Source organism: Elaeis guineensis, chromosome 14 (assembly GCF_000442705.2).
Source record: "Elaeis guineensis isolate ETL-2024a chromosome 14, EG11, whole genome shotgun sequence".
Lineage (NCBI taxonomy): Eukaryota > Viridiplantae > Streptophyta > Magnoliopsida > Arecales > Arecaceae > Elaeis > Elaeis guineensis.
This window is the reverse complement of record NC_026006.2, coordinates 53,559,048-53,571,263: the sequence shown is the minus strand read 5'-3', so window position 1 is coordinate 53,571,263 and position 12,216 is coordinate 53,559,048. Positions and strand designations below refer to the sequence as shown.

The 12,216-nt window shown below is 40.4% G+C and overlaps 1 protein-coding gene across 1 annotated transcript; it reads left to right on the top strand.

Annotated features, from left to right (window-relative positions):
• The first annotated feature begins 3,864 nt into the window (after positions 1-3,864).
• On the top strand, positions 3,865-9,515 carry LOC105057607 (phosphatidylinositol 4-phosphate 5-kinase 6-like). Its single transcript, XM_073248783.1, has 8 exons — positions 3,865-5,714; positions 6,771-6,935; positions 7,028-7,193; positions 7,289-7,405; positions 7,511-7,704; positions 7,827-7,933; positions 8,023-8,107; positions 8,707-9,515. The coding sequence occupies exons 1-8, from the start codon at positions 4,399-4,401 to the stop codon at positions 8,993-8,995; spliced, it is 2,439 nt and encodes an 812-aa protein (XP_073104884.1). The 5' UTR covers positions 3,865-4,398; the 3' UTR covers positions 8,996-9,515.
• Positions 9,516-12,216: the final 2,701 nt, after the last annotated feature.

Here is a 12,216-nt window from a genome sequence, read left to right as displayed (position 1 = left end):
AGATTTGAAAAAAAAAAAGGGTTAGCATTGTTGTTACTCACCAGAGGCTCCGATCGTCCTCATCGGCTCGTGCCCAGTCCCCACCACTGCCATTGCTCGGTCCTCATCTTTCACTACCGTTGTTGCCGACTTGGTCACCAAGGATGGGGAAGACGCCAATGGGGTTTAAACTCGAGAAGTCGAAGCCCAAGGGACGAAGATCGGAAGATGAATAGTAACTTAAACGAGTTTTGCCTCAATCGAGTTTTGCCGAGTCCAGCGGGGGGCGGTCCAACCGGTCGATTCGCACAAATTTAAATGGGTTTTAAACACAGCCAGTTCAATTAGGTAACCAGCCTGGTCCCATGGCTGGGTCATCAGATTTTCAGTCCAACCGATCGGGCTGGATCGGGTTTAATAACTTTGATCGGGATGATATGAGTATTAAGAGAATGTATGATCATTGTATTTGGTATATCATTGAAACATTACTAAAAATAGAACTTTATTGTATTTGATATATCACTAAGTAGTGATAGTGATAATGTATAAAATATCATAAATAGCCTTATATATTAGTATATAATAATTACTCTATAACTTAATTAAATATTCTTCATCCACAACTCCTTACAAAAACATGTAGTAGTAATAACAATAATATTTATTATTATTATTATTATTATTATTATTATATTATGCATCTATTTTGATTAGACTATTAAAATAATATTATGATAATATTATATATAATCAAGCTTGACTAGGCTTAGCCAATTTTGACCATCAATATCGAGAGTATTGTTCGTTATGAATGATTTAGCCAATCAAAACAAAATGAGGAAAAGAAAAGTACGAAGGATTTAGCATGATCAATCTATACCAACTAATCATATCTATCTATGGAATAAAATAGACATCCAATAAATAAATAAAAGATATCCACGCCGTTTAACTAAACCTCTCAATAAAAATAAAATAGATATCTAGTAAAAAAATAAAAAAAAGGCATCTATGCCAATTTACCTTATCTACCAATCAAGATCAAATAGACATCTTCAATAAGGGTGTTGTTGAAGATGAAAGCCAAAGAAAAGAAAAAGATAAAGAGTATTTTTCTTTTCTCTTCAATTTACTGACTAGAGATATTTTTATTTCAAAATAATTTCAGTACATCACCAGTACCTAGTGATGTGTTATTACTTGAGGTATGTGTGGTGATAGCATCAATGCACAATGCAATAATGCTATTACCGAATTTATTACTGGATCCTTCATCACTGAATGAGGTTTTGCAATGCGGTGATCACATCACTTAACATCATTAAGGTGATGTGAAATATCATTCCCTCCCAAATAGTACCTTAATATTTAAACATTCAATTATGAGGATCCATCGGATATCCAATCAAACTCCATCTGAATGAGATGGATTTTATCTGACGATTTAAATCCCAGAGCATATATAAATTCTAGATAAAATATTCGAAATGAATTCAAATCGAATACAGGTAATGGTATATCCAACAATGAATCCGACTTGATATAATCTTAATTTAAATCCTTCCATCTAAAATTTAATTATTTTAGAATGTTTGGATAATTAGTTCCCTATCTAAACGGAACAAATCTGATTCATCTTGTTTGTCCAACCAATCTGATTCGCACTATATACTTTATCAGGTCTAACATCGATATGTGATAGATATAGATATAAAATTTTTAATTATGAGATGGATGTGAATATTGACTGATTGGATTCATATCTGATTTATTGCCATCCATAGTCCTATTTTTTTTTTTTTTTTTGTTTAATGTTACGACATCTCTTTAGTATCTGATGACGACTCAAACGCTCGGTGTGGAACACGGCCGTGATATGGTGGGGGGCTGGGGAGGGAAGGTGGAGGTCACTTTTCCCTCGTGATGTGAATTAAGAAAGGAATTGGAAGCATCCAACACGGGAACCTTGCTTGACTAAAATCTATGAGAAGTAGTTTTTAATTATAGGGTAGAAAAAGGTACAATAAGCATGTCCCCTTGCACCATTCCACATAACCATAATCTCGAGTTGAGCGGTGGAGTCATATTTTAAAAAAGTCTTGGTCCAGCTTTTCTGGACCGTGACACCAAACATTACCACATGATTCTCCATCCCTAATTCATTTCAGATAATGATGTTCGGCACTTGAGAAGGTCCGATTCACTAGGATGCCAATTTGCCAACATCCGGACCCAAATCTTGTTTTCACTCTGTTTCATGATTTTGACGGAGGACCCGGATGATAGATTTGGGGCTGACACAATCATGATATAGACAATTTGATTTAAAACTCATATTTGTGAGTTTCAGACTTTCAGTTTTAGCACCAGTCTACTAAATGGTAGCCTCCTTGGAGTCCTATCCCCACCTTAGTATGCTTGTCTCCTGTATTGATGCTCCCTCTCTAATTAATACATTCTTACTCTCGTTCTCCTAGCCATGTCTCACTCCCCTTTCCCTAGGGAAGAGTTCACTTAAGTAAATATAAATATAAATAAATAAATAAATATATATATATATATATATATATATATATATATATATATATATATATATATATATATATATATATATATATATATATATATATATATATATATAATTAGATTAGAATCAAATCGATCGGATTTGAATTTAAATTCGATCAAATCAAAACTCTATAATGAGAGTCCTACATCAATGATTCAAACCTGAATATAATCTATTATCTCAAAACTATTTACACACAAAAAATTATATGATTTAGAAACCTCTAGTCTATGCATCAAATAGTTAAAAATTAGACAGCTTAAATAAAATTATATTAAATATATTTTTTGATTATTTGATACATAAGTTAAGAATCTTCAAATCATATAATTTTTTGGTATATAAGTAGTTTGAGGTAGTAGGTCACATCCAGCAGTTTGGATCGTCATTGTAGGATCTTCATTATCTAGTTTTGATTTAATCAGATTTGATTCTAAATCCGATCAATTTTATCTAAATTTATTTATATATATATATATAAAATATAAAATAAGATCAAAGTCATTCATTTTCATCTAACTTTGCATCTTCTCTAATGGATTTGGATTGTATCTTTTGCATGAAAGAATTCTTAATTTTTTTACGTAATATCAACTGTTGGACTGTATCTTCATGGATTTCAAAGCATTCCAATCATTTTCTTTTATCTGTACACACAGGTCTTCCTCCAATCATTTTCTTTCATTAAATGAGACCAAAGCCATTCATCTTCGTCTAACTTTGCATCTTCCTCCAATGAATTTGGGTTGTATCCTATGCACTAAAGAGTCCTTGATCTTTTTTTGCAACATCAACTGTGAGACTGCATCTTGCACGGATTTCAAATCACTTCTATTGTTTCCTTCTATTTGTTCTTCCAGATCTGAAAGCAGATATTAAGCAGGTATTGTGCAATCTAATGATTGACATCACAAAGAGAGAGAGAGAAAAGAGGAGGGATCATTCTTCCATGCAAAGGATACAATCCAACCCTCGTTGTAATAGAAGTACTTTCCATCAGATTGTTAGGCGAAATCCTCATCCTTTCTATCCTGCTTTTTGACCCGCTCGTCTGTTAATCAGCGAAAGATGAACATCTAACGGCATTTTAGGTGCGCTTAGAACCGGTCAAAACACCCACCTCCCAGACAGCTCAAAAGAGAGAGAGAGAGAAAAAAAATAAAAAAAAAGAAACACCCACACACACGCACAGCCCCACTCCCCGAGAACCAGGGATTCTTCCTGGCAAAGAGAGTGCGAAGCATCAACAAATTTCCTTACCGTGACGACCTTTCTTCATTCATACCTCGTCACGCCTTCAAAATATATCTTCATAAATCTAAATACAAAAAGGAACGACAAAACAATAAATGCGTTACAGAAAAACAAAAAATATATATACATATATATATTTTTTGTTTTATCTAAGCCTACCGTGCCTTACTTCCAATTTTGCAGCTAAAACTTTAGGAGCCAAGAAAGTAGGAAAGCCTTCCAATTTCCTCCTTCCAAATGTTAGGGATGATAGGTAACGTAGGAGGAAGAATCGGAAGCCAAGAAGGAGTGGAAAATTAAATAATAGAAAAAAAAAACAACCTTGGAAAAGTAAATTTTTTTTTTTTTGGAAAAAAAACAACCTTGCTCACCTCGCCGGAAAAGGGAATAAAAACAAGAAAAAAAGACGCCCAAAAAAGAAACAAAGCCAGTGCTCGTTCCAATACAATTTGGCCGGATTTCTCCAGGAAAGAAAAGAGGAGAGAAGAGAGCGAGAGGTAGAGAAAGTTTCAGAGAGAAAAAGAGTTGGAGAGTGAGAGAGAGAGAAAGAGAGGGGGGGTGGGGGGTGGAGAGGGAGTGATCATAGAGAGAGAATGTTTAAAGAACGACTCCGGCTGAAGGCGTGGGAGTCGAAGGTGCGGAAGGCGCAGCAGCAGCAGCACCAGTCCGGGCGGCGCCGTGGGTGCTTCTTCACGCCGATGTCCGTCGCCCCCGCCGACGACGACGCGGACAGCCCCCCCGCCTCCGCCGGCGGCGGCGACGACGACGAGGACGACACCCCGCCGGCGGAGGAGCCCCATCACGTCGAGCGCCTCCTCCCCAACGGCGACTTCTACACCGGGCAGTGGTCCGGCGGCCTCCCCCACGGCACCGGAAAATACCTCTGGACCGATGGCTGGATGTACGAGGGGGAGTGGCGCGACGGCAAAACCGCCGGCGAGGGCAAATTTTCCTGGCCCTCCGGCGCCACCTACGAAGGAGGGTTCAAGGCTGGGTTCATGGATGGCGTCGGCACCTACATCGGTCCCTCCGGCGACACCTACCACGGTGCCTGGTCCATGAACCTCAAGCACGGCCATGGCAAGAAGTACTACGCCAACGGCGACTGCTACGATGGCGAGTGGCGCTCCGACGCCCAGGACGGCCATGGCCGCTATATTTGGCGCGGCGGCGCCGAGTACACCGGCCAGTGGCGCGGTGGACTCCTCCATGGCGAGGGCTCCCTCGTGTTCGCCAATGGGAATAGGTACGATGGCGGGTGGGAGGATGGCGTCCCCAGCGGCAACGGCAGATTCCGCTGGGCCGATGGCAGCCTCTACGTGGGCGTCTGGATCAGGGGCGGCGCCGAGCAGGAAGGGGTGTACTTTCCGTCGCCGGCGGCGACGTCGCCCACCGCGCGGGACCCACAGGAGGCCTTAGCCGCCGAGCTGCTGGGGTGCAAGATCTGCCCTGGCGAGAGCGTTTGCCTTCCCCCGTCCCAGAAGACCGTCAGCTGGTCCGGCGTCGAGCAGGTCAGCTCGAAGCCCCCGCTCCGCCCCCGGATGCGGGCCTCGGGCGATGCCGCGGCCGGCGGCCCGGCGCCGAGGCGGCCTGGTGGGCGGACGAAGACCACCACCGGGCTGAACAGCAATGGTGAAGGGAACAGAGGGTTCGAGAAGATTTGCATCTGGGAGTCGAATGGGGACGTTACCTGCGACATTGTGGATGGGAGATCGGTCGTGGGTGGCGGGGGGAGGGAGGTGGCGGATGATGTGATGGTGGGGCGTCGATCGGCGGACGTGGACTCGAGGGTGTTCGGGACCCCGCCGCAGGTCCAGTGGCTACCGAAGCCACCAAAGAAGCAAGGGGAGACCATCTCCAAGGGTCACAAGAATTATGAGCTCATGCTCAATCTCCAGCTTGGGATCAGGTAACACTTCCTTCTTGGCTCAGGGTATTTAGTTGCTTTGATTGCATTTTAGTCATGCAGATTGTTTACTCTTTGATGCAATTTTATTTTGTTACCAAATATTCAAATCCTTGTTGCTCTAATTCGGAATCTAATGTACCATTCTGTTGGAAATTTTGTTTTAAGATTTTGATGCTGATTTCCAAATTTAAGTTTATGTGGGGAAATAAGTGCCGTGGTTATGAAGAGAGATATAGTGAAAAGAAAGAAGAAGAGCAACTTGTTTGCCAAACTAATGATTCTATTTCCCTGGCATATCTCTGCACGAAGAAGCTCTTGTTAAAAGAAGAAGAGAAACCTGATTCATAAAAAAGAAAAAACAAAAATCTATGTGATGTATTTCTTCCGATTGCACATAACTAAGATTGTCAATGTTGAAGACATTACTTCATTTTGCACTTTAATATTCTTAAATGGGTTGCTTTCCCCTTGATATTGATTTTCAAATATGACATCCTATTTGAAGTAGCGAGGATTTATGCTTTTCCTCATGTTCTTAGTAGTAAGCAATTCAAAAAGAAGAAATCAATTAGTTTTGGTGTAAGACAAGTTGCAATGTAATGCATTCCCATGCCATTATGCCAGGCTTAATTTTAGTTATACATGAGGATCACAAAATATAACAGCTATTGTTGATATTAACTTTTTCTTAATGCAGCTTCCTTATTTTCACAAATAACTGTAGGCTGATATTGTTAAGATAATTTTTTCTGTCTTGGTAATAAAAAGAGGAAACTATTCTGTCTCAAGTAGCTTCCTCTATTTAATTTGCATTAAAATTCTCAACCTCGATCATCTCAAGACCAAATAGAATGCACATTTTTTCTGTATGAATTTGTTCTTGGAATCTGTGAAGAATGCTGTGCACTTTTTGTGAACATAAGATGCTATTTATTAATTTTAATTAAAAGACTTAGTTTCATGGCCGCTTGTCAAATGACTTTCCAATGTGATTATGTTTTTATCTTATTGAGCTCAATAACAATCATCAACTCATTTCTTGGTTTGGTGGCACAGGCATGCTGTAGGAAAACAAAGTATGGCTTCACTTGATCTGAAACCGTCAGCCTTTGACCCAAAAGCAAAGTTATGGACAAAGTTTCCTCCTCAAGGATCAAAACGTACACCTCCACACCAATCTTGTGATTTCAGATGGAAGGATTACTGCCCGTTGGTTTTCAGGTTGGCCAAGAAATGGGTCTTTTCACCTTGCATATGCTATTCCTAATTGTGTTCAGGATTGCTAATGCATCACATTTGAAATGAATGTCCAGGACACTCCGCAAGTTGTTCAAGGTCGATGCAGCTGATTATATGCTCTCTATTTGTGGAAATGATGCCCTTCGAGAACTTTCATCTCCCGGAAAGAGTGGAAGCTTCTTTTATCTGACCAATGATGGCCGCTACATGATAAAGACAATGAAGAAAGCTGAAGTTAAAGTGAGTTCTGAAGTTCTCTATCAATGCATTTTTCCAAATTGAAAGAAGGCTACTTTTTCCTTATTTGACCTTATAAATCAATCATCATTGTGCAGGTGCTCCTAAGGATGCTTCCAGCCTACTATAACCATGTCCGTAATTTTGAGAATACTTTGGTCACCAGGTTTTTCGGTCTGCACTGTGTCAAGTTAACTGGAGCTGCCCAAAAGAAGGTTAGGATAGGGTGTGAGACTAGTGCCTGTAGATAAATAGTTATTATTCCTAACCATGGTGTTTGCTTTAATGGTTTTGAAGCCGTTTGTTTTCTCTTGTTGTAGGTCCGCTTTGTTATAATGGGAAATCTCTTCTGTACAGAGTTTGCTGTTCATAGGCGGTTCGACCTGAAAGGGTCTTCCCATGGTCGTACATCCACTAAGCCAGAGTCAGAGATTGACGAATACACTACTTTAAAGGACCTTGATCTTAATTTTATATTTCGATTGCAAGCATCTTGCTTCCAAGAATTTCAAAGGTAACTAAAGTTTGATTTGCTTTCGCACTCCCTTCTCACAAAACATATTTGACCTATCCAGCATCCTGGATCCTCTGAATTCCCGGAAGTTAATTTAGAGGTACTATGTGTGCTTTTTGCAGGCAATTAGAGAAGGACTGTGAATTTCTTGAGGCAGAGAGGATCATGGATTACAGTCTTTTGGTGGGCATCCATTTTAGGGGCCCCAAAGAGATGCCTCTGTCTGAAGGTTGTTAATAAAGACCAGAAAGTTAGCACTATCAGTTTTCCCTTTTTCCTCATTATGCAGCTGATAAATTCCATGTCTTTTGGTTGAAGGTAATGGTGATGCTAATAACAGAAAAGAAGCAGCATCTTGCCTTTCAAGAGCAGATATGGATCAATTTCTCTATGATCCAGCAAGGTACTATTCAGAAACATGGTATTTTCTTTTATTCTTTATTTATTACTACTCAGTTATTCCGATTGAATATTATTGAACATTTATATGGTAAAATATATTAATATCCATATGTATATTACAAGATCACAGGGAATGTATTATTTGTTAACTTTTGAGTGTTTGAAGCTAGTACTATGTGGATTGCGAGCAAGTGAATGGCATCTTTGGTGACATAATGAAATTTGATGAACACTAAGTGTCAAATGTTCTACATTGTTCATAACGCTAGCTGACTGACATTACTCATCTACACACGAATCAACTGGCCTACGTTCTCTGCCTGCTTCCCTACAGCAATAAATGCATATAATTTGGCTAGGCTTTTGTGTGGGATGGTAGCATGCAATTTTTTCCTCTTAAAGATGATCAATACGGCAATTTTGGTTATATCTTGTTTCTTCGTATCATTAACATGCGATATTTTCTAATTTCCCTAATATCGTATCTTGATTCAGGTCCTTCTTATTATGGCATATAAATCTTACATCTGCGATCTAGAGTCCTTAACAAACTGGTCTATTGGCCTTGCTTTTCACATTCCAATCGTATGCTTGTTATAGGTTGCCTACGAGCAGGCTAGGCGTGAACATGCCAGCTAGGGCTGAGCTGACAGTTAGAAAGAATGACTGTGAACCTGAGCTGATTGGAGAACCCACGGGGCAGTTTTATGATGTAGTCTTGATCTTTGGCATCATAGACATACTCCAAGACTATGATATCAGCAAAAAACTTGAGCATGCATACAAGGCTATTCATTATGACCCGACTTCAATATCAGCTGTTGATCCTAAACAGTATGCAAAGCGCTTCCATGATTTCATCTTCAAAGCTTTTACAGCAGACACCTAGAACTTCTTAGCAGGAAGTGCCACGACAAACTTCAGAACAACCCCGTAGAAGCCGGTCAAGCTGAACCCAGGGTGCTTGGCTTCTCAGAATGTGTATATTATTTCAGCAACCACACTCAGAAAGATCAGTGTTTCAGGAGTCATCGAAGCCGCTCGAGATTAGCTCATGGCTTGGGGGAGTTGCATAGCTGTTAGCATGGCTCTTTCCCTATGTGAATACAAACAGAGATGTATACATTCACTACATATCTGTTGCTACAGGTAATTCTTAAGTGTTTATTGATGGTATAGCTAGAAATTGTAATGAGGAGAGCACAAGCCAATTAGGAACCCTAAATGATTTTACCCGAGGTAACATGTATCAGATATCATTCTTTTTTGTAAGCAGTTTTGTTTTTTTCAGAAACACTAGAGGAATTTCTAGGCTTTTTAATATACTTGTACAGCAGGACTCATATTGGAATGACTTTGTCACTCACGAGATAATACAAAATATTGACGTCAATGGCAGGGTTCTTAAATATCACTGTCAGAATATCATACTTGAGTGTTTATTGGACTTATAATGTTGCATTTAGGTTGCCGTGAAGGAGATGTTATTGGGTGGGGACTTCTAAGCATTCCATGATGGTAGCTAGCAGTTGGCGGATAGCAAATTTTTGATGAGGACAGTTTTGGGGAAATAATATAGGGAGCTGGTGCCTTGGTGTTGGAGACTTTTGTCTACAATGAAATAGACATGGGAAGCAGGCAAAATTTGTAATTTCTGTAGAACCCACCCGATGTGGACGAATGAACAACGGAACATGTGATTTAATTTTTGCATTGGCTTAGAACATTCAGAGTGCCAACTGGTTGGCATTTGACAACCACTTGGCGGGTCAATGAGGCCCTCACAGTTGTTATATCTTTTTCTCGACAAAATCATTGAATTAAACCATTCGAGTATGGATATATCCGTGCAAATCATAAAATAAAATATTTAATAATTGAATAGCAAGATTTGTCGAAATATATCATAATATAGTTGTAGTATGTTTGACCACATAAGACGTCATCCAATCAACTATATTATTTTTTGTATATATATAATTTTAATATAGAGTAATGTGCACACGAAGTGCCAACAGTCCTATAAAGAAGGATAGAATCTAGTATGGGGATCTAAAAGCCATTTGATAACTGTCAAAGAATCTTTCTCTGAATAAATATAGAAAGCTCTCAATATCTGTATGGCGTAAATTAACCCTTCTTTGGAAATGTCTCCAGATGCTTCCCAACTAAAAGTTTCGGCTCAATCTAGCTTGTGATTGATCAATTCCGGTATCAATGATAGGGACATCATCGCTTATTTGAGGAATCTGTTGGACGTAGTGGCCTACAGATAATTCCCAAGCCTGCACTCCCTCTGGATAATCCCGAACTTGTTAAGAAAGCCTGCAAATCTTTACTATATTGTGATCCAAAATCTCAAACACGTTCGACAGATTGCGACATTAAACTATCTCTGACTTCTTCGTTGTTCTTCTATTAATATAAGTTGATTAAATGACCCCACCTTGGTTAAATTATTTGTTCTCTCTGTATATCATCGAAGAAAAGTAGTGAATCAACATAGAGCAGAATGTATTTATCTAGTATTGTGCACATGCAATGCACGTGACTTGGAAAGAGTGAAATGGTGATAGAAAACAAAGCACACCATGGATCTCTGATATCAGAGGGAAAAAAAATGGAGTTGAAAAAGAAAATTCTTTAGCAGAAGGAGAACAGTCATTCATGTTTCTTATCATGTGCATAACATACAACAAGATTTAACATGATGTAATATTTACACAGTTACAAAATTCAATAGTTGACATATTAGCTGCGTTTCCTTGCCTACCATAACCATTATGTTGTTTTCTATAACAAAAAAATGCTCAACAAAATGAAGTTAGATTTATTATTTCTTATCAACAATGCTTTAGGTCAGAAGATGTAGCTAGTTCTATCAGCGAAATCTCTAGTGTGAGTACAAGAAACCTAGGTTCAAATTGGGATTAAAGGGATTTTAGACAACTACCCAAATTATTTAGCCAAAAATTGTATATAAAGCCTTGTAAATTTTCTTTCAGAAACTAGTCCTAGATAAGTTAAGTGCAGTGAGGGTAGGGACAATTGTAGCTAGAATGCTAAGAGGGTACAATCCAAGGGACAATTATAAGACATGCTTCATGTCTCAACGCATGATTTATAGAGACTGCAAGCATAATTTCAAAGGATCATTCTTCGACGTAGGAAGCTAATTGTGGAAAGATTGCGAAGTGCAATGGAGTAAACTTTATAATTGTTGGCATCTTAAAAGATTTGGATGTCATATCACAAATGATCGTTGTTGCGGCCAATCCCCTCGTCGCCTGATCGTCGGGAACGAGCGCCTGCAAAAGAAAGTCCGCACTGACCGGAGGTGGCTCCGGCGGAGACCTTCCGATGGTCAAGTCAGAGAGGAGACTAGGCAACAGTGAAAAGAAAACAAGGAGCTCAACGAGAGAGAGCGAGAGCTAGAGAGGAGGGGTTCACGGGTTTCGAATGGACCTCTAGCACTGTTGCCTTCCCCGATATATATAGTGGAGCATGGTATGGCGCCGTCATTAATGGCGCGGATAATTGAAGAATTGTCAACTCACTGAGGACTGTCAGAATCGCCGTGAGGGTGTCAAATCGCTAGGATTGACCCATGCCTTAGGTGGGATAATGCCCCTAGGCGGCAGTGCCGCATGCCGTTGTCACAGTTTCCGGCAGCCATACGGCATCTGAGGGAGCCGACCGACTATAGGTCGGCGGCTAGTTGAGGGAGTCGGGTGGAAACTCGGGGTCCCTCCGACAGTCAGTCGGGCGCGTTGCCAGAGTCGGACGTCGGACTCCATAGTGCAGCCGATCAAGAGAGAGAAGAAGGTCCGCCCGACCGACGTATCCTCGATCGGTCGGTAACGGCAGCCATCGGTCGGTCGACAGAATCGAGCGTCGGTCATGTAAGCCCGACGATGAGTCGGCGTGAGTGGGGTCGGTCGGTATTCCCCAACAGTTGCCCCCTCCACTCCTGAGTCGGATGGTGCGCTGGCCAATGTCTTTGTTTGGGCGGCAGCGTCGAGCGAAAGGAGTGGATTCTCACCTTATTAAGTTCTGATTCTGACGACCGTACCGTGGGCTGATATGGTGCCATGCGCCTCATGAATGCCA

Excerpts from the sequence above, each read along its gene's own strand:
- LOC105057607 (XM_073248783.1), top strand. The coding sequence starts at position 4,399 with ATGTTTAAAGAACGACTCCGGCTGAAGGCGTGGGAGTCGAAGGTGCGG. Across the intron at positions 5,715-6,770 it reads AATCTCCAGCTTGGGATCAG|GCATGCTGTAGGAAAACAAA; the intron begins GTAACACTTCCT and ends TTGGTGGCACAG. Across the intron at positions 7,934-8,022 it reads AGAGATGCCTCTGTCTGAAG|GTAATGGTGATGCTAATAAC; the intron begins GTTGTTAATAAA and ends TTTTGGTTGAAG.